Genomic DNA, 20,265 nt, shown 5'->3' with positions numbered 1-20,265 from the left:
TGCTGGAATCAAGTGAGGATTTGGGGCTGTTCCCCTCCTTAGAAAATGCCGAAACTCTGGAATCAGCCTCTACTCAATAAACCCAAAAAAGCCCAGAAAGCTTTTCTAAAATAGCTGACCCCCGAGAATCACCCCCTTGAGGATCTACGCTATCCCTCAAGGCTCTGCGCTGCTCCTGAAGAGAATCCTCCAAAACTCTACCCGAAACTCTGCCAAAATCCTCCAATATGCAAGGGTTGATCCCTTCCTCAATCTCCAATCTCAAATCCTCCACAAAAACCCAATTCGGAGCTCCTACCAAAAGAGATTGCGTCCTCCCCTCTCAAGACTGCGCAGTCATCACAATGCTCAGTTCCTCCTCAACTCCAGAGATCACTCCTCTTGCAAAACACTGATGAAACTACCTTGCCCGATCCGGCAATCGAAGTCCCCCGGGGCAAAGGGTGAGATCTCTGAACGGAGACACTCGATGCACTAAACAGTGTTGCAGACAGGCCAAACAGCCAACGTGCTCTAAGTTGAAATGACTAGCCCAAATGCAACATAATCCAATACCGAAATGAGGAGGCTCCTCTCTCCTTTATAGCGTTGGCCTCTCTCAAAACCCTAAGGCCCACCTCCTCCAACGTAGCCTCTCTCTTGCCACGTGCTCCTTCTCCATCTGCGCAGTCCCTCCAATTGTCTACGTGGGCCCCCTTCTCTACGTGGTCCTTTGGCCCCCTTGGCTCCCCTTTTAAGTTACAACGTTGTGCTACTAGGGAGTGACTTTATTCAAAAAGTGAGTTATGTCCCCCCTTTCCTCACCTTTTATTTATAAATAACTATAGAAGGCAATGTTGTCGCGCAGATTGACACGACAACGCTCAGACCGGGGGCTGTCACTCTGATCCCCGATCCCTTCGTTTAAGCCTGTCTCCCGCGGCTAAGGGGGGTAGTCCCTGTGAGATGATGAGGCCAACTGTCGACCAATTGGCTGGGAGACACGATATACGATTAAGATAAGCACTAAAAAGATTTAATTAATTTAGCAGACCAGTGCCTTAAGAGATTATAGTTAAGATGATTACTTGTTAGATGATATAGAAACGTAAATCGTGAACAACAATCATTTGTCATCGAAAGGTATCAGCTAAATCACATTGCTCTTAGAATGACCAAAACGATATCCAGCAATTGAGAATTTTTAAAAAAATGAATGCTTTAAACCACCACGAATCATAAACCATTAACCAGATATCAATTTCGCATCTCGACTTGAAAATTTAGATCTCAGCGTGAAAGATATGACAATTCCCGAAAAAAAAAAAAAAAATTCCACAATATTTTTATATTTTTTCGAATTATTTTTTTATTTTTTTATTTTTTTTAAAACAAAAATAAAAACTGAACCTAAGATAAATCCTAAAAAAAGAAAAATCTAAAACTAAAATCTAAAATCTAACTAATATCTAAAACATTAAAAACTAAAACATAAAAAAAAAAAAACTATACAAAACTAAAAAACTAAAATACAAACATTTTTATTTTTTTAATTTTATAAACCTATATAAAAATGAAACTATATATAAAAAAAAATTTAAAATCTAATAAATTAAAATACATAACAAATTAAAATCCTAAACTAAATCTACGCTGGCCTAACAATTTAAATCACGCAAGCATATCCAAAATCCTCGAATGAAACATACGCTAACCTACAGTGATCATAATAAAACGCTGCAAAGCAAAAAAAAACAGTGCGATATACTCAGGAAACCGTGACCCTGAAAAAGACTGAAACATAAACCGGCGACAGGGAAATTGATCCAACGCAGATACCTGAAAATCTTACCTGAGGTTATGCCAAACTCGTGAATGCACCCGGTGGAAATGAAACGATCCTTGCGGCGTAGTGATTTACAGGTGACGGCAGCGTTTGTGGATCGGCCCTCCTTCTGGCGTTCGATTGAGAGGAATGGCTCATGGGCAAGCAAAATGATAGCTGATGCTTTGTTTCAATTTACTGGCAGCACAAATCCGAATCGCATATGATCAAGGAAGAATGCCGACACGAGATCAACCCTCAGCAACGTGACAAAGAGGATCGAAAACGACAATCTCGCTAAAAATTTTGCTGAATAAACCTGGGCTCGTAAATGATAAATCGGGACTTCTGCAGGTGACGGCGTGGGAGTGTAAGTCTGCCGTCAGTATGAAAGGGAGGAAGAGGTCGATGTGAGGCGGTGAGAACAGCTGCGGAATGACAAATCGATAGCATGCAGGGGGGTCATGCACTTTGGCAGAATCGAATATTCCAATTAGCCATGGCTAATTAGGAATATTATTGTCTCCCCCGGCAAAATGTTGCTTGTCCTCAAGCAACTGGAGTGATGCATGCTACAAAATTTTCTCTCTCTCCCAAGTGGCATCCTCATCCGGTAAATTCTTCCACCTCACCAAGAATTCCAGGACTGTCCTGCTCCGCAGCTTCCTCTCCCTGGTATCAATAATAGCCTTTGGCTGCAACACCAAATGCCCCTCATCATCCGTGGGTGGTAGCTCATCTGTCACTGTCACCTGCTGCCCCAATGCCTTCTTCAGGCATGATACATGAAAAACGTTATGAATCTTGCTGCCTTGGGGCAGCTCCAACTCATACGCAACCTATCCAATCCTGCGTATCACCCTGTATAGCCCATAAAAGCAGGGCTTGAGCTTCTCAGCTCCCTTCTGCTTCAGTGAGGACTGTCGGTATGGCTGTAATCGTAGGTAGACCAAGTCCTCTACCTCAAACTGTCTCTCCACCCGACCCCTGTTAGCATACAGCTTCTGCTGGTTCTGCGCTGTAGCCATATTATCCTTGAGAGCTAGGAGAATATCCTGACTCTCTTGGATCCAAATCTTGGCTCTCGGAGCCTTGCTATCACCAAACATCACGTTAGCAAAAGATAAAGGATGATATCCATACAAAGAATAGAATGGTGACATACCAATGGACATGCGATGTGTAGTGTTGTAGCAGTACTCCCCTAGATGCAGCCACTTCAGCCATGCTCGCTGCTGCCCACTAACATAGTTACGCAAATAGCCCTCCAGCCACTTGTTAACTATCTCTGTCTGCCCGTCCGTCTGTGGGTGATAATTGGTACTCGGTGTCAACTCCGTCCCCACCAACTGGAAAAGCTCGTGCCAAAACCCGCCCATGAAACGGCTATCCCTGTCGCTGATGATGGTCTTAGGAAGAACATGTAGCCTGAAGACCTCTCTGAAGAACAGCTCGGCCACCTGCGCTGCTGTGTAGTGTGCGGATATGGCAAAAAAATGTGCGTACTTTGTCAGTCGATCAACGACGACAAAGATACAATCCTTGCCTTGCACCATGGGCAACCCTGTGATGAAGTCCATCGAAATACACTCCCATTTCCCCTCCAAAATGGGAAGAGGTTGCAAAAATCCTGTGGGATGGCTCATCTCCCCCTTGTTCCTCTGGCAAATATCGCACTCCCGGATATGCTGGAGTATGTCCTCCTTGAGGCCCTTCCATGAGAACATCTCTCTAATGGCCTTGTAGGTTATGGTAAACCCCTGATGGCCGGCCAATGGTGAATCATGTGATGCCTGAAGTATCTTCTTCTTGAGCTGAGATCCCTTAGTCAAGAAGATTCGGTCCCTATAGTAGATGATCTCATCGACTACCCTATACCTGTCATCCGCCACCTGCCCATCCAGAACCTCACATGCAAATCTGTCCTTGGAGTACTCTACTAAGAGTCGAGCCCTCCAGTCTGTGTCCAAGCTCATAAGAGACAACGTGGCTGGTCTACGTGAAAGGGCATCTGCTACCACGTTGTTCTTACCCTTGACATACTCAATGTCAAAGTCATACGCTTGGATCTTATTGATCCACTTCTGCTGCCTCCCCTGTAGCTGTTTCTGCTTCAAAAAGAACCTGAGGCTGTTGTGATCAGTTCTCACCGTGAACCTGTTACCCACTAAATACTGCCGGAATTTGGCCAATGCATGCATAATGGCCAGCATCTCCTTGTCGTATATAGAATACAACCTCTCATGCGGAAGGAGCTTCCGGCTCTCAAAGGCTATAGGGTGACCTCCCTGCATCAACACTGCGCTGATCCCCTCTCCCGATGCATCACACTCCAAAACAAATGGTTGGCAATACAAGCACTGGGCAGCTGCTCATAACCTCCTTGACCCTGTCAAAGGCTCGCTGCGCTGTATCCAACCAACTGAATGCCCCCCTCCTCGTCAGTTCTATCAGGGGTGCAGCAAGCTGTGAGAAACTCTTGATGAACTTCCGGTAGTAAGTACAAATGCCAATGAATCCCCGAAGTTTTGTCACGTTCCTCGGCTCCGGCCAATCTCTGATGGCCCTGATCTTTTCCTCGTGGACTCTCACTCCGTCCACCCCTATGATGTGTCCCAAGTACAACATCTCCATCAACCCAAACTCACACTTGGAGAGCTTGTCATAGAACTGCTGCTCCTCCAAGATGCGCAACACTGTCTCAATGTGTTGGAGATGCTGCTCCCAAGTCCTGCTGTAAATGAGAATATCATCAAAAAACACCAACACAAACTTCCTTAAGTGACTGCAGAAGATGTGATTCATGCAGGACTGGAATGTAGCTCGGGCGTTGGTTAGCCTGAAGGGCATCACCAAAAACACAAAGTGCCCATAGTGACACCTGAAGGCGGTCTTGGGAATGTCCTGCTCCCTCATGCGAATCTGATGGTACCCAGATCTCAAATCAATCATTGAGAAGAACTGTGCTCCTCTCAACTCATCCATTAACTCATCAATCCTGGGTATGGGGTACCTGTTCTTCAGGGTCTTCTTGTTCAGGGCCCTGTAGTCAATGCACATCCTCAATGTGCCGTCCTTCTTCTTCACCAACACCACGGAAGAAGCAAAAGGACTCGTGCTCGGCTGAATGTGCACAAGAGCCAGCAACTCCTGAATGGCCCGCTAAATCTCATCTCGATAGGCCTTGGGATGCCTATAGGGGGTAGTAATCACTGCCTGTATGCCTTGCTCAAGCTCAATGGTGTGCTCAAACCCTCGGTCCGGTGGTTTTCCTGGCGGAATCTCCCCAAACATTGTGGCATACTGGTCAAGGATGGACTGTATCTCTGGGTGCACCGTTTGCCCTGTAGTCCCTGCATCTGATGCACGCAGCTCCACTGCCCACTCTACGTCTCCCTTCTGGAAGACTGCCTCCATCCGATGAGCCGAAACAGTCTGAGGCGGATATGTGTGCTATCCCCGTATCTTCTCATGCCTCCATGTCTTCTCATCATCCCACTCCATCTCTAGGGCCTTCCAATCTGTCGTGACCTTCCCTAGAGTGATAAGCCACTGAACACCCAGTATCATGTTGGTGTCCGGAATATTGACCACGAAAAAGTGGTCATTCAGTGTGTAGGTGCCCATCGTCACTGATAACTCTGGGACATAACGAGCACACACCATGGTCAGATCTCCTGGGACAAAAACTGAAAAGCCATTGAAGCTCTCTGTCTGTATACCTCTCCGCTCAACCATCTGTGCATCGATGAAGTTGTGGGTTGCCGCACTGTCAACCAAAATTGATACTCGCTGGCCACGTACTTTCCCCCGTACACGCAGCGTCAAATACTTGGGAACTCCTCGCAATGCTGCAAGGGCCCCTCTGGTAGGTGCAAAAGTTGCACCACCTGCTGGTGGTGGTGGAAGTGGTAAAGGATCCTGCGCAACATGACTATCTCCTGCCTCCACATCATCCTCCTCATCCTCTTCCCCGCTACTCTCGGAGAAGACCTCAATAAAATGTGCTTTGCCAGCAACATATCTATGTCCTGGTGCCCACGGCTCCTGACAGGTAAAGCACAACTGCTTCTTCTTCAGCTCCCTCCTGGCATCATCATCAATCTGTGCTCGTCCTGGATTCCCTTTTGGAGGCGGAATCCTCACATCCTTCCCCTTAGGCTGGAAAGCCTGTCTCTGGGGGTAAGGTGTTCGGGTCCTGGGTAAGGCATCCTGTAAGTCCCGGGTCCTGCTAATAGCATCCTAGAGTGTGGTTGGTCTAGTGGATCTGACTAGACCCCGAAGTGGCTCTGCTAACCCCTCAACAAACATGTAGATCCTTCGTGCCGCGGATAGATCTTGCACCATCACTGAAACCCTCAAGAAGTCTGCAATGTAGGTCTCTGGGTTCCCGGTCTGTTTGAGCCTTGTCAGCTCAACAAAGTGCTGTTCCGGATCCCTCCGGTCAAACCTCTCTATCAGTCTCCTGGTGAACTCGGCGTATGTCGTCATTGTGGAGTGTCCGAGTGTAACCAACCCATGGAACCACCAGTCCTGGGCCTCACCATCCAAATGTAATGTCGCCACCTTGATGGCCTTTGTCTCCAACATTTGGTTAAGCTGAAAATAGATGTCCAGCTTCTCCACCCAAGACTTTGCCGAACTGTTTGATGAGCCATCAAACGTAGGCAAGTGGAATCTACTAGCTGTGCGGTGGGTGTCTCCATCATGATAATGCCGGTACCCTCTGTGATGGTCGCGGGGTCTACGATCCCGCAGGAGCTGAACAGTCTCTGAATGAGAGAGCATCCCTGAACTCCTGCCCATAGGCCTGGTACTCTGCAAAATAATATCTCATATGACCGGGCTCTGCCTCCTGCTGGGCTCCGGCCCCCGTGTCTGCTCCAAAGAAAGTGGGCATGGTAGAGTGTGTAAGGGCATGTGAGGCCATCTGCTGAGTAGTATCACGCTGAGTGGCACCCTGCTCTGGCAAATGGTGGGATGTACCCGATCCCTCACCAACCTGGAAAACCCGTGGGTTCTCATGCTGTCTAGCCTCCACCGCCGTGAATCTCTGCCCCATCACCTCGATCTGCCTCGACAGATCCTGCACTGATTTGAGGAGCATATCTGCAAATCTCTTCTCGTCCTCATCTGTCGTCGGATCCTCCTGCTCTGTGTCCACCACAGGCTGCTCCTGTTCTGTGTTCACCACAAGCTCCTCCTGGTCTGTGTCCACCACCCGAACACAGTCTCCCTCTCCATAGGTGTTCTCCAACCTACGCTCAATATCTTTGTATTTCCTACCTCTGTAACAGATGTAGGGCTTCTCCCTCGGTGTCATAGACTGCTAGCTCCACAGGCTGAGCCAGATCTATGCTCTGATACCACTGTAATATCCCTTATTAGGGATATCGCTTAAACACAAGCAAACTCCAACCAGAGATGGACTGAGAGGGTGTTTACCAGATATGTCGCCTCTGAAAAGAGGACGAGATCTGGAGGCTACCTGGCCCTTTCCAGACTCTGTCTAAGAGTATAGGAGAAAAACACACAAGTGGTATCGTAGCCGGGAAGCTCAAAGAGATAGAAATAACAGTAGTGCAACATACAATAATGTATACATGGACTATAAGCAGATACTCGAGAAATGCAGAGAGAAATGCTAAGCCATTTTATTATACTGAGTAATGGAAAGAGTACAAGAGTTGATTAGAAAGATAGCACCTCGACTTGCACAAGGCAAGTGAAGAAATACACTCAGAATGGTGAGGGAATGGCCTCTCTCTGAACTACGTCCAAGCTGCCGGAGAATTGCTGTGCTGTTGCTACTGCTGGAATCAAGTGAGGATTTGGGGCTGTTCCCCTCCTTAGAAAATGCCGAAACTCTGGAATCAACCTCTACTCAATAAACCCAAAAAAGCCCAGAAAGCTTTTCTAAAATAGTTGACCCCCGAAAATCACCCCCTTGAGGATCTACGCTATCCCTCAAGGCTCTGCGCTGCTCTTGAAGAGAATCCTCCAAAACTCTACCCGAAACTCTGCCAAAATCCTCCAATATGCAAGGGTTGATCCCTTGCTCAATCACCAAGCTCAAATCCTTCACAGAAACCCAATCCGGAGCTCCTACCAAAAGAGACTGCGTCCTCCCCTCTCAAGACTACACAGTCATCACAATGCTCAATTCCTCCTCAACTCCAGAGATCGCTCCTCCTGCAAAATACTGATGAAACTACCTTGCTCGAGCAGGCACTCGAAGTCCCCCGGGGCTAAGGGTGAGATCTCCGAATGGAGACACTCAATGTACTAAACAGTGATGCAGACAGGCTAAACAGCCAGCGTGCTCTAAGTCGAAATGACTAGCCGAAATGCAACATAATACAATACCGAAATGAGGAGGCTCCTCTCTCCTTTATAGCGTTGGCCTCTCTCAAAACCCTAAGGCCCACCTCCTCCAATGTAGCCTCTCTCTTGCCACGTGCTCCTTCTCCATCTGCGCAGTCCCTCCAAGCGTCTATGTGGGCCCCCTTCTCTACGTTGTCCTTTGGCTCCCTTGGCTCCCCTTTTAAGTTACAACGTTGTGCTACTAGGGAGTGACTTTATTCAAAAAGTGAGTTATGTCCCCCCTTTCCTCACCTTTTTATTTATAAATAACTATAGAAGGCAAAATTGAGCAAAATGGAATATTCCAATTAGCCATGGCTAATTAGGAATATTACAAACAGACAACTTCAACAGAGATCGATAGGCTTTCCTCTAGGTTAGAGGAAGACTTCACGATGTTTGCCGATATACCTCCAGGAGTGGGTGGGGTGACTTGGTGTTGTAGCCCCAGAGCGCTACAGATGGGTAGGATCCTTGAGAAGTCCATCTCATGGATCAATACCTTGCTATGGGAGCACACAATATTTAGTAGCAGGATGGATCAGTGACAGTTGATGTAGTCAAATGCCAGAGTGACAGTTGCAGAGACTAGTAGCAGTCAGAGGTTGGGGAGCAGAGTGCAGAGTTGGAAGCAGTGCAGTTGGCAAAGTGCAGAGTCAACAGCAATACAGAGTCTTCAATGGACAGTGTAGATACTAGCAACAGTCAGAGACGTGGGTGACAGATGCATTATACGGATCATAGTTGATTCCGTATTTTGGATGCTTTTCAGTTGTAGATGTTGGAGTTGCAACAATAATAGATGAGAGGGAGTTGTAGTGCAAATGCAGTGTTGGCAGCAAGGTCAGCAGCAACACAGATGCAACGTATATCAGAGTTGCACAGTGGTTGGTGGGCAGTATGGCCAGACATCAACATCGTGACAGGAGATGATGCAGAGATAGGGTGTTGCTACAGGGTGTGCAGTAGCACTAGAACACATTCCTCGCTAAGAGGGAGTGTTAGTTTTTGTAGCATCAGATGTGTTCTAGCCACAAAATTTTGTGGAGAGGCTAGAATATATGAGATCTCCAAAACCCAAAAATCGTTTCTGGAAATTTCGCCTAGAAATGACTTAATTAGATTATTAACCAGTTTTTAAATATTTCTTAAATCTAAACTTAGGGAATACAGTTAATTAATCAATATTAATTAAGACAAGGAGAGAATCATCTAGAAACCCACACGGATCGATCCATAGATGATCCTAGCCATCGATTATGTTTTAATCTTGGCCGTTGTTGCTCCAATAGAGGATTATAAGAGGAGGTCGATGTGGTCATGGAGAATACACTTCAGCAGTTCGATTTCCACAGTAGAAACAGTCAGTTGTCGGAGAGAGAGCTAGAGATTGAAGCAGTGAGAGGGGCAGAGACAGTGAGGTTGGAGGAGGCATTCCAGATCCAACGAGTGCATTTGCAGAGAGGTAGAAAAGCCACAGGGAGGTTGACGCAGGGGCAATGCAACAGTCTCTAGAGGCAAGATTGATTTGTTGAGAGGGAGAGACGTTTTTAGTTCCAGAGGCCGATAAGGAGTCCCAAAGTGCCGGAGAAGCATCTTTCCAGTCAACAGGAGGCAAAACGACTTCATTAGAGACCAGTTTGAGGCTAGATGTCCAGTAGGCCGCACAAAGGGCCAGATTTCTGAAGGAAAGTTGTGTCGCGATTTTGCCTATGCGGTGAGAAAAATTCCTCACTAGATTTTTGCTAGTATTTTTCTCTGTAGGATTGGCAAATTTTGGCATCCAGTTGTACTCAAAATTTCACACTGCTGCATAATATTAAAACCCTCAGCTGCTGCAATGGTTTTCCCAAGTTGTGTTTTTTCTGGGGACTTTTGTCCAAAAATAATTATGTTATTTTTATGTGTGTGTGCTAGCATTTCTTAGTTTCCAGCGTATTATTTATTTATTTATTTTTTTCCGCAGTGTTTTATTTGTAAAGTTTGCAGTGTATTTATTTCGATATTTGCCATAGCAGATAAATTGTTAATTAATTAACAATTAGGAGAAATAATATCAGTTGCTGCATTAGGGTCCCAGTTTGGAATTTTCACAGATGTTGCACAAAAATAAAAAGGCATATTTTTGCCTTTTTTTGTTTTAAGCTTTTATATCATAACTTTCACTGGTGCACTATGCATTTTTTCAGTTTAGCAGATTTTCAACTTTGGGATTTAATGTTTGATTTGTCAACTTGGAGGGGAATTTTTTTAAAAGGGAAGGGCATGTGGTGTACTTAACCACGTCTTTACTAGGTATTAGACTCTATCACATGAGCTATTGTATGTCTGCTTTGGATTTTGTAAAAATGTCACTTTTATGTAAAAGCGTCTGGTGACTATTACTAGTGACTTAAGCTTTAAGTTAGGGTTTGTGTCTTTCTATTTGTATAAAAAGGGATTTCCCCTCTATATTACATATCTCAAATCATTTTAATTTTTTTACTAGTGTTGAAAACATTGGCATCGGCAAAAAAATGGTGAGAAAATTGGTGAAAAAATTGGTTAAAACTGGCAAAATTCAGCAAAACCATAGCAAACATAAAAAAAACAAAATATATTCATTTTTTCAAAATCAGAAAAAGTCAGCAAAAAGGGGGGAAAAAGGGAAAAAAGGTGGAAAATGGAAAAATTGGGAAAATTCACTGAAGGAAAAAATCACAAAATTTTCAGGCCAAAAAAATCACAAATTTTTGGCACATTGCCAAAAAATTGACGATGTAACACTGGTTTTTACCAATACAATCAAATAGATATTGGTGTTTATTGGAGACATCTTCCTCTACTAAAATTTGTAGGTGCAATGTGGGAGACATCGGGTTTCTTTGCATTATGGCTCTTTGTTTTACTTAAGTTATTTCAATAGCTGCAGTTGTAGTTCCATTTCAGGTACTGAAACACTGAATTGTTTATCTGTAGTAACAAGATGCTTACTTTTGACATTTCCTAATATGGAGGCATGATTTTGCACCTAAAAGCATCACACTAGAATTTACTGTCAAGAAAACAGATTTAGTTTAGACTCCCAAAATGATCTCTCTAACATCTCAAATGATAATATCATAATTACTTTATTTGATCAGAGTAATAATTTGAAGTAGGTATGGTTTTGTTTGTTACGTTTTCTTGTCTTAAATAAAATAGGTGCTTATATTTATAGTACAAGGTCAACAGTCAAAGTCCAGACAGGGTAACATGTGTTCATTCCTGCTTACAATATATCAGGTCTACATCCTGATAATGGTCAATTTAGATTTTGATCAGCTTTGAATAGATGCCAAACACATGTCAACATCTGACTATTTAAAACCCAAGTTTATCTCCACGTGCTTCAAATTAAGCTGTAATAGGTTTCAAAATGATGTATGATATAATCTTATTACAAATCCAAGTTCATTTATATATATGCAGTTTTGGGCTGAAAGGCATTCAGCTTCTGAGCATTGTTTCTAATGGAAGCCATAAATTTGAAGCTTATACATCCCTAAACTCCACAGTTTGCTTATTGCAGAGGATGACTGGTTGAGTTCTAACGTCATTTTGGGCGCATTCAAAGCAAGGGCAGCAAGGCTTGCACTTTCTATATCCAGGCACATACAGAGATTTCCTGATCAAGATGCTGGTAATTCTCCTTTGTATCCAACTTGATATCGTGGCCTTATGTTGGTTATGTTTGCTGAAGGTTCTCTCTGGTCATTCAATGTGTTAGAAACTGAGTTTTCAACAACAAAATTGGTTGTTTTACTGAAATATCAAATGGTTCCAAGGTGTTACTTCCAGAATGAGGCATTGATGTCCTCTCTAGACTGATTTAAATGTAAAATAAAAGAGTTGTTGGAGTTTTCCTTTTCTGAAGAAAGAATATAAGAATGAAATAAAATGACTACCTTATCGACTTTAACACCAAAGTGAGCTTGAGAGGGACCAGAGATGAGAAAGGTGAGAATCTAAACTGAGATCATAATATGTCAATGGGGAATTGTTAAAATTGGCAACTAGGGCCAAACTCCATATGGGTCACCTTATTTATGGCAGCTGATATTTTTCTTGGATTCCTCTCTCCAAGCGGTGTAGGATTGATCTAAAGATCATCTGATTCCGACATATATTTATGGAGATATGAATTTATTTGTATTATTGACAATTTGTTAAGGTCGGCCACCAAGTTAATCAAGCACTTTTACTGCCAGCTCAACCCCAACGTTGCATTTAAATAGAGGAGACCTCAAGTCATTTGAGGAGCACATCATCATATGATCTCTCTCTCCACTTGTTTGGGTTTGTCTTCTCACAAGGAGGACGTGGTGGAGAGAAAGATCAGAGGTGCCCTAGGCGCAGCAAGAGGAGATCTAGCCACAGTCTAAAGAGGAGATCTAGCTGCAGTCAAGAGAAGCCCTAATTCGCAGCAAGAAGGAGCCCTAGACCACAGCAAGGAGGAGTCTTAACATAACATGAAGAAGCCTGGAAGGACAGCGTGTTTGTTGTAGGTGACAGCGTGATGAAGGAAGCTGTTCAAGGCATGTTTTAAGGACTGTTTGCAAGACAGGGAAGCCGCAGTCATAAGGTGAAGTAAAGCGTTGAAGAGATCTGAATTTAAGGCTAAGAACAGATCAGCGTAGGGTTGAATAGTGTATGCGTTTGGGTGCTGGCAAGAGCAGTCAGCTAGGCCGAGATCTTGAGGAAGGCAACGCTGCTGTTTGGGTATCATTTGGGAAAACCGAAAACTACAGCTAGCTGTTGTGCTAGGCCGCAGGCCATAGCACACAGCTGGAGTTTGTGTTAAGAGCAGTCAAGGATGGACAGAACATTTGGAAGGCAGCTTGGCATGAGAGAAGGGTCTCCAAGGTAAACCACAGTCCTAAAAGGATTTGTCTCCTGACTGTGTGGTGGAACTAAGGCTACAGGACATGCCCTAACCAGTAACACAGCAAACCACTGTACTAACATGTTGCAGCAGTGTTATGTGAAGGGCTACTAGATTGATGAACTCCCAAAGGGTATGCTACATCACTCTTAGGAACTGTTTGAAGACTGTCATAAGAGTTTAGGGCTGCAACAAGTGCCCTACCTAGAACAGTCATCATTAGCAAAATGATATCAGTATTATGAACAACATTTGGGCTGATTGAGCTAACTGTTGGAGGCTGAAGTTGACTAGGCTTGACCAAGCCATTTAGAGGAAGATTCTGTCCTGTTTGACTGGTATTGACTTCTTTGGTCAAGGCTTTACTGCTGCTGTCATAAAATATCAGTTTTGTATATTTGTACTATCTCTCTCTCTCTCTGCTGAACTATTAAAGAATATAAGAAGAATTGATCAAGGGTTTCCCCACATTGGGGTTTGTCCCTGGCTGATGCCACATCTTGTCTTGGCTTGTCTTCTATTGTTTATGTTTATGTTCTATCTGCATTTTACTATCATGCTGATGTGATTGCTAATTTGGATATTGATATTGGGCTTATAAGAAAATTGAAGGAAATTGCTCTTAAGCATAGAACATACCAAAAATTAACATAGCATCAGAGCAGAGGTGAAGACAATGCCCAAGCAAGAGTGAAAAAGAAATCACTGAAGACAGTTGGAAAGGACAAAAAACTCAATGGGTTCCTCATCCCACTTCCCGGCTGAAGACAAGCTCCGTGAAAAGTTTGACTATCACGGATGGGAGATGTCTCTTGATCTGACATTGGAAGAACAAGAAGTGTTGGATTATATGAAGGGTAAAATCCCTGAGCCTCCATCAAATGGACTGGCTGCTACAAAGAGCAAGTACAACAACACTGAAGTCAAAGCGAAGAAGATTATCAGAGATTCCATTGACAAGCGTTTCTTGGCCTACATCTCCGTTTTGAACACCTCCAAGGAGATCTACGACAGATTGGTAAGCATGTTCAAGATTAGTGATGCAAATCAAATTTTATTTCTCAAAAATAAGCCGAAGGATATTAAGAAGGGCAAAGACAAGGATATTCAATTCTACTTCTTAAGAATCACGAAAATCAAGAATGATCTTCTTGCGATTGGAGAAATCATATCTGACAGGGAACTTACTATCACTACCCTTGGAGGGCTCCCACTCGAGTGGTATATATTTAGAACCACTATTCTCAATAATGATCGAATTCCAGGGTTTGAAGAATTGATGTCGAGATGCATTCAAGAAGAAACAAGAATGGTGGAGCAAGAAATGCCTTTTACTAAAGGCAACCCTACTGCATTCTCTGCTCATGCCAAAAGGAGAAACAATGCAGGGACTAAAGGTCATTTCCATGGAAAGCCTGGATCTAAGGGAGGAAGGAAAGGCAGGTGCTTTGCTTGCAATAAGTTTGGCCACTATGCAAGGGAGTGTCCAAATAGAAGGGACACATCACATGATGATGATCACAATCATTCCAGGGGCAACTTCAACAACAATGATCGAAGGAATGATAGGTACAATGGCAAAGGAAAAAGGAATGCAGGACATCAAGGAAATGGTCGACCCTCCAAGAAAGCAAGGAACTCCAGGTATGAAGAATCAAATGTTGTTAACAATAAGAAAAAAGAGTATTATCTTATATCGGTCCTATCCACTACCTCTCCTCTGGACACTTTGGGGAATTGACTTATTGATAGTGGTGCTTCAAGGCACTTCACCAGATACAAGGAAGCTCTCTCTAATTTGATAGAGAAGGAGACAAACTTGGAAATTATTCTTGGAGACAATGCCTCCTATCTCGTAAAGGGTGTAGGGAATGTCACCCTTCAATTGAATCAGGGTAACACGATTCATTTACAAGCTAAGTTACCAGGATACGGATACGGATACGGATACAGATCCGGATCCAGATCCGCTAGTTTTTTGAAAATCCAAGATCCGAATACGACAAGGATACGTCACGTACAAAAAAATAAAATATAATAATATTTTTAAAATTTTAAAAAACACTTGATAGAGTTCAAAAATCAATTACTCCATTGAACCATCAAACACTTTTAGAACCGAAACCATTAGATATATTATGAATAGGAAGACTGAAACACTGAAATGATGCATCATCCGTCATACAAAATAACAAAAAGGATCATAATATCATAAATGTTAACAGTAAATACATTTACATATCTTCAAATGGATCTCTATCTTCTACATATTGCAACTCTACATCATGAATAGATGATGGGGGTCCTGGAATGTAGAAAGTTGCATCAGTAGGCTGGACTGGTGGTGGAACAATATCCTCAAGTGGGTTGAGGTGAGTCATGGCATTTAGTGTCAGGTTCAAGTCAGAGATCTCAGGCTCCACATCCCACATCCTATTCGGACCTTTTTTATACTCTGGTTCAACATGTGATAGAAGACGGAGGTTGGAATGAACATAAACAAGATCCTCAGCCTTTGCCGCTCCCAGCCTGTTTCGCTTCACTGAATGGATGAAGCCATATGTACTCCAATTCCTCTCAGCTGATGAGGAACTAGCAACCTGTGATAATAACTTGGTGGCTAAAGTAGAGAGATGAATGCTATCCCCACCATGGAAGCCCCACCAAATAATAGGATCAAGATGTCCTCGATCGTCCATAGCTACTCGATCTGAAAAGCTACCTGTAGACTGTACAAACCCTCCAAATTCTTGGCGAACTTCCATTGCAACTCCCATATCTCTATAAATTTTCCTCAAAGCTGTTTTGTATCCTTGTACCACTTCAGAATCCTTGTTTGGTGCTGTTCTACCTGGTAAAGACAAAACTTTGGAATGATAGTATTTAGGGTGCAATGCATATGCCAGAAGGTGTAATGGTGTGGTCATTTGTTCCACCTTTCTGTAACTATGTCTTTCACTAAATAATAGAATGTTTCATCAGGGTCATTTTCACTTGCCCTGATAATTTCCCTTATCCTCTCTAACATACTATCAATGTTTTCATAAACTTCCCCCAAGCAAGGTGTATCTGTATCAAATGCCCTGATCAAGGTCAAGATTGGTTCAGTGAACCGTAGAAGATATTGGACCTTGTCCCACCATGCATCATCAAGAATGATGGACTTGATTTTTTGCCCTCTATCAGAAGTGGAAGTCCTCCATGATTCCCAAAGAGGGTCAATGACCATTGCTTGTAATGCTTGTCTCACCTCCACAAGCCTCTTTATGACAAGAGTGTGGGAGGCAAAACGAGTTTCAGCAACCTACAAGTTTCAAAAAGTACAAAAGTCAAATCTCAAATTGAAATGAGAAATCATATATAAATTTGCAATTAAAAGAATTTCCAATACAAATAATATTGATTAAAAGAAAATACCTTTAGTAGCTCCAACTTTGCAAAACCTCTATAAATGGCTTGGGACATTGAATGATTGGTTATGAACATTTGGATTTCCTTTGCTGCCACATATATTTCATTAATCCATTCAATCTCACCAATCTTGGCAAGCATAAGGTTCAATGAATGTACTGCATATGGAGTCCAAAAGATGTGATCATATTGACTCTCCACAATCAAACCTGCAGCTTTACAAACTTGTGCATTGTCCGTAATGACTTGGACAACATTATGTGGCCCCACACTTTCTATTGCCTCAATAAGAATTGTGGATATGAAAGATGCATCTTTCTCTATTCCACTGCAATCAATAGCCTTCAAAAACATTGCCCCTTGGGGGCATACTGCAACAACGTTAATTAATGGACGGTTTCTTTGATCTCTCCATCCATCAGAAATGATGGACACCCCTGTTTCTGCCCATGTATCCCGGATTGCCTGTAGCTGTCTATCCACAGATTGTCTTTCTGATGCCAACAAAGTAGTGCGGACCTTTTCATATCCAGGGCTTTTGTACCCTTTTGGCGCTTCATTCATTGCTTTAATCATTTGTTGCCAATAAGGGGAACGCACCAAATTGAATGCTAACCCATTTGCATAGATGCAACGAGCTACATGTTCATCAGCTATCTCTCTACATTGATTATTGAATGATGCTTCAAGAGGGCCTAGAGTGGGCCTTTTATTAGTTGTGGCAATAGGCCTAGATGGCAATGGAGGCCTAGTTGTAGAGCTTTGCACAGCGTACTTTCCCTTAGCATGCTTCCTATCAGCAACGTCTTGCAAAGATGCATAGAATTGCATTTTTCCAGGACTCAAACCTTTGCCAAGTTTGCCATTTGCATCTTTTGGTCCGGTGCATACTTGCACCCCTGTGTTAGTTTGACCAGTGAGATGGGCCTTCACTCTAGTATATGAGCCATTTTTTATATCTTGGCATTCATTGCACTTCCATTTAAATGAACCACCTCCGGGATTTTTTCCAATAATCTCCACATACTGCCATAGAGGAGATTTTGGGTCTGTCTTGATGATTTCTCTTTCACTCTGCTCGCGCTGTGATGGCTCCATAATGATATATAAATTACGTTACTCACAACTGCATATAAAATTCAAAATATAATGTATTAAAAATTAAAATTTAATAATATTAATTATCCATACACAATTTGAATTAAATAACTAATCTATATATATATATATATATATATATAGACAAAAACTAAAATATATATGAGATTTTAAAAAATTAAATATTCATTTGAAAAATTGAAAGCTACATATATTATATATATAATTATAGTAGCATTGTTTTATAAATGCTGATAATTTATATTTATAAACTCTGATAATTTAACAGGTTGATGCCAGAAAACAATGCTACTATATTTATAAACGCTGATAATTTTTACTAAATTAATAATTTAATATTTATAAACCCTGATAATTTATGATTGATATCATACTGATAGTAATAAATTAATAATTTTTACAGTTATAAACGCTGATAATTTTTACAGTTATAAACGCTGATAATTTTTACAGTTATCACACCCCCTATGGTCTCTACGCTAATCCGATGGAAGGGCAGTGCCGCAGCTATCAAATGTCCGAACCAATAAAGTTATAAACGCTCCCGTGGCTTGATTCCAGAGCTCGAATTTCTAATTTGTAAACGCTGACGGCTGTGGTAAACCCAGAACCGTGGACCCGTAACAATGGTTATAAACTTATAATATATAATGGTTATAATATATATCGACTGAACGCTGACGGCTGTGGTAAACCCAGAACCGTGGACCCGTAACAATTGTTATAAACTTATAATATATAATGGTTATAATATATATCGACTGAACGCTGACGGATGTGGTAAACCCAGAACCGTGGACCCGTAACAATGGTTATAATATATAATGGTTATAATATATATCGCAGTCGCTTGGAAGTTTGGAACCCTCGATAAAAACAATGCGGCTGTAATCATATAAAAACAATGCGGCACATTCCAATGGCGATGATATTAAAAACTTAAAATACCTTGCCCGGTTTCTGGTCCAGCCGACACACTTTGAAACTTGAACTGGAACGCTGGGCCCCCTGAAGCTAAACGCCAAGAAACTCAAAGGTAAACGCCAAACGCTTCTGTTCCACTGTTTTTTTCTGTTCCGCCTGACTGCCGACCAATGGGGGACCACCTAACTTTAACGCATACATCAAAGCAAAAACCCTAAACTAAACTCCCACGCATACAACGCTTTTACTTTTTCGCTTTTTCGGTTTTAAGTTATGCAGGTTCCGGCATTCGACTAGCCATACGTTTCCAGGAAAGACGAGCCGTTTCCAAAACTGATATTCGCCACGTGCCGTTTTTTCCAGGTATTTCTCCGTATCCGGATCCGGATCCGTATCAGATCCGAGGATACGGAGATCTCGGACCATCAGCTGCCGGATCCGGTAACGTAGTTTACAAGAAGTTCTATATGTACCCGATCTCAAGAAGAACCTGGTGTCCATTTTGACAATGGAAGACAAAGGTTACAAGGTGGCATTTATCGATGAAAAGGTACGTGTTTGGATAAGAAATTTTAAAGATGCTTTTACTCTTGGGTTCAGGGTTGGCACTTTGTATCAAGTTGCAAGAAGTCCATTAGGGGCCATGTCTTGTGACACATCTCTACAATCTGAACTATGGCACCAGAGGTTTGCCCATCTTCATTACAAGGCCCTACCCGATATGAGACAGATGGTGACAGGGATGCCCGAGTTCAAAGAAGAGCATGAAGGTATATGTCCGGGATGTACCGAGGGAAAACTTACAAGTAATAGCAAGACCACAGATGTGGAACAACCTGAGGGGTTTGAGGTTCATGACCAGGAATCTCATATATGCAGGTTGAAGAAAGCTCTCTATGGATTGAAGCAAGCACCCCGGGCTTGGTATGAGAGGATTGATAGCTATCTGATGAAGCTGAGATTCACTAGGAGTGAAGCCGATCCAAACCTTTACTTTAAGGTTGAGGATGATAAACCTCTCATACTGGTACTTTATATGGATGACCTCTTTCTGACAGGTGCAGACCCTCTCATTCACAAACGTAAGAGGGAGTTGGATTCTGAATTTGAGATGAAGGACCTAGGACTGATGCACTACTTCTTAGGGTTGGAGGTCTGGCAAAAGGCAGGAGAAATTTTCCTATCTCAAGGAAAATATGTTGTGAAGATGCTGGAAAGATTTGGGATGGTGGACTGCAACCCCGTGCCTACCCCGATGGAGCTTAACTTTAAGAAGTTATGCGGTAGTGTTGCCGGACTTGAAGTGGGAAATGCTTCTGAGTATCATCAACTCATAGGAGCACTAATGTTCTTGGTGAACTCCTGTCCAGATATATGTTTTGCAGTTAACACATTCAACCAATATATGGTTGAGCCTCATCACACACATTGGATTGGTGCCAAGAATCTTCTGAGATATCTTCGAGGCATAATCACTCATGGACTGAGATACACTACCGGAGATGTGAGGCTGCATGGTTATTCTGATGCTGATTGGGTAGGCAGCGTGGTGGATTGCAAGAGTACTTCTGGTTGCTGTTTCTCTTTGGGTTCTGCTTCGATATCCTGGATGAGCAGGAAGCAGAAGTCGGTTGCTTTGAGCACCACTGAGGCCGAATACATAGTTGCTAGTATGGCCTCCTGTGAAGCTGTTTGGTTGAGGAAGCTATTCAGTGAGCTGTTTGGACATGTGTTGGATACC

At 42.8% G+C, this 20,265-nt stretch overlaps 1 protein-coding gene across 2 annotated transcripts in view; it reads left to right on the top strand.

The window, feature by feature from the left end:
* Positions 1–20,265, top strand: part of LOC149180784 (putative peroxisomal acyl-coenzyme A oxidase 1.2) — a 473,981-nt gene that overhangs the window by 287,600 nt on the left and 166,116 nt on the right. For both annotated transcript variants that reach the window (XM_089416295.1, XM_089416296.1), the window contains one exon: positions 11,718–11,828. In XM_089416295.1, the coding sequence (XP_089272421.1) occupies positions 11,718–11,828 (111 nt within the window). The remainder of the gene's footprint in view (positions 1–11,717; positions 11,829–20,265) is intronic.

The sequence above is a fragment of the Pinus tabuliformis genome, chromosome 3_2 (genome assembly GCF_031772625.1).
Source record: "Pinus tabuliformis cultivar Carrire ecotype Pingquan chromosome 3_2, CPIR1, whole genome shotgun sequence".
Classification (NCBI taxonomy): Eukaryota; Viridiplantae; Streptophyta; class Pinopsida; order Pinales; family Pinaceae; genus Pinus; species Pinus tabuliformis.
This window is presented reverse-complemented; position numbering and strand designations above follow the sequence as displayed.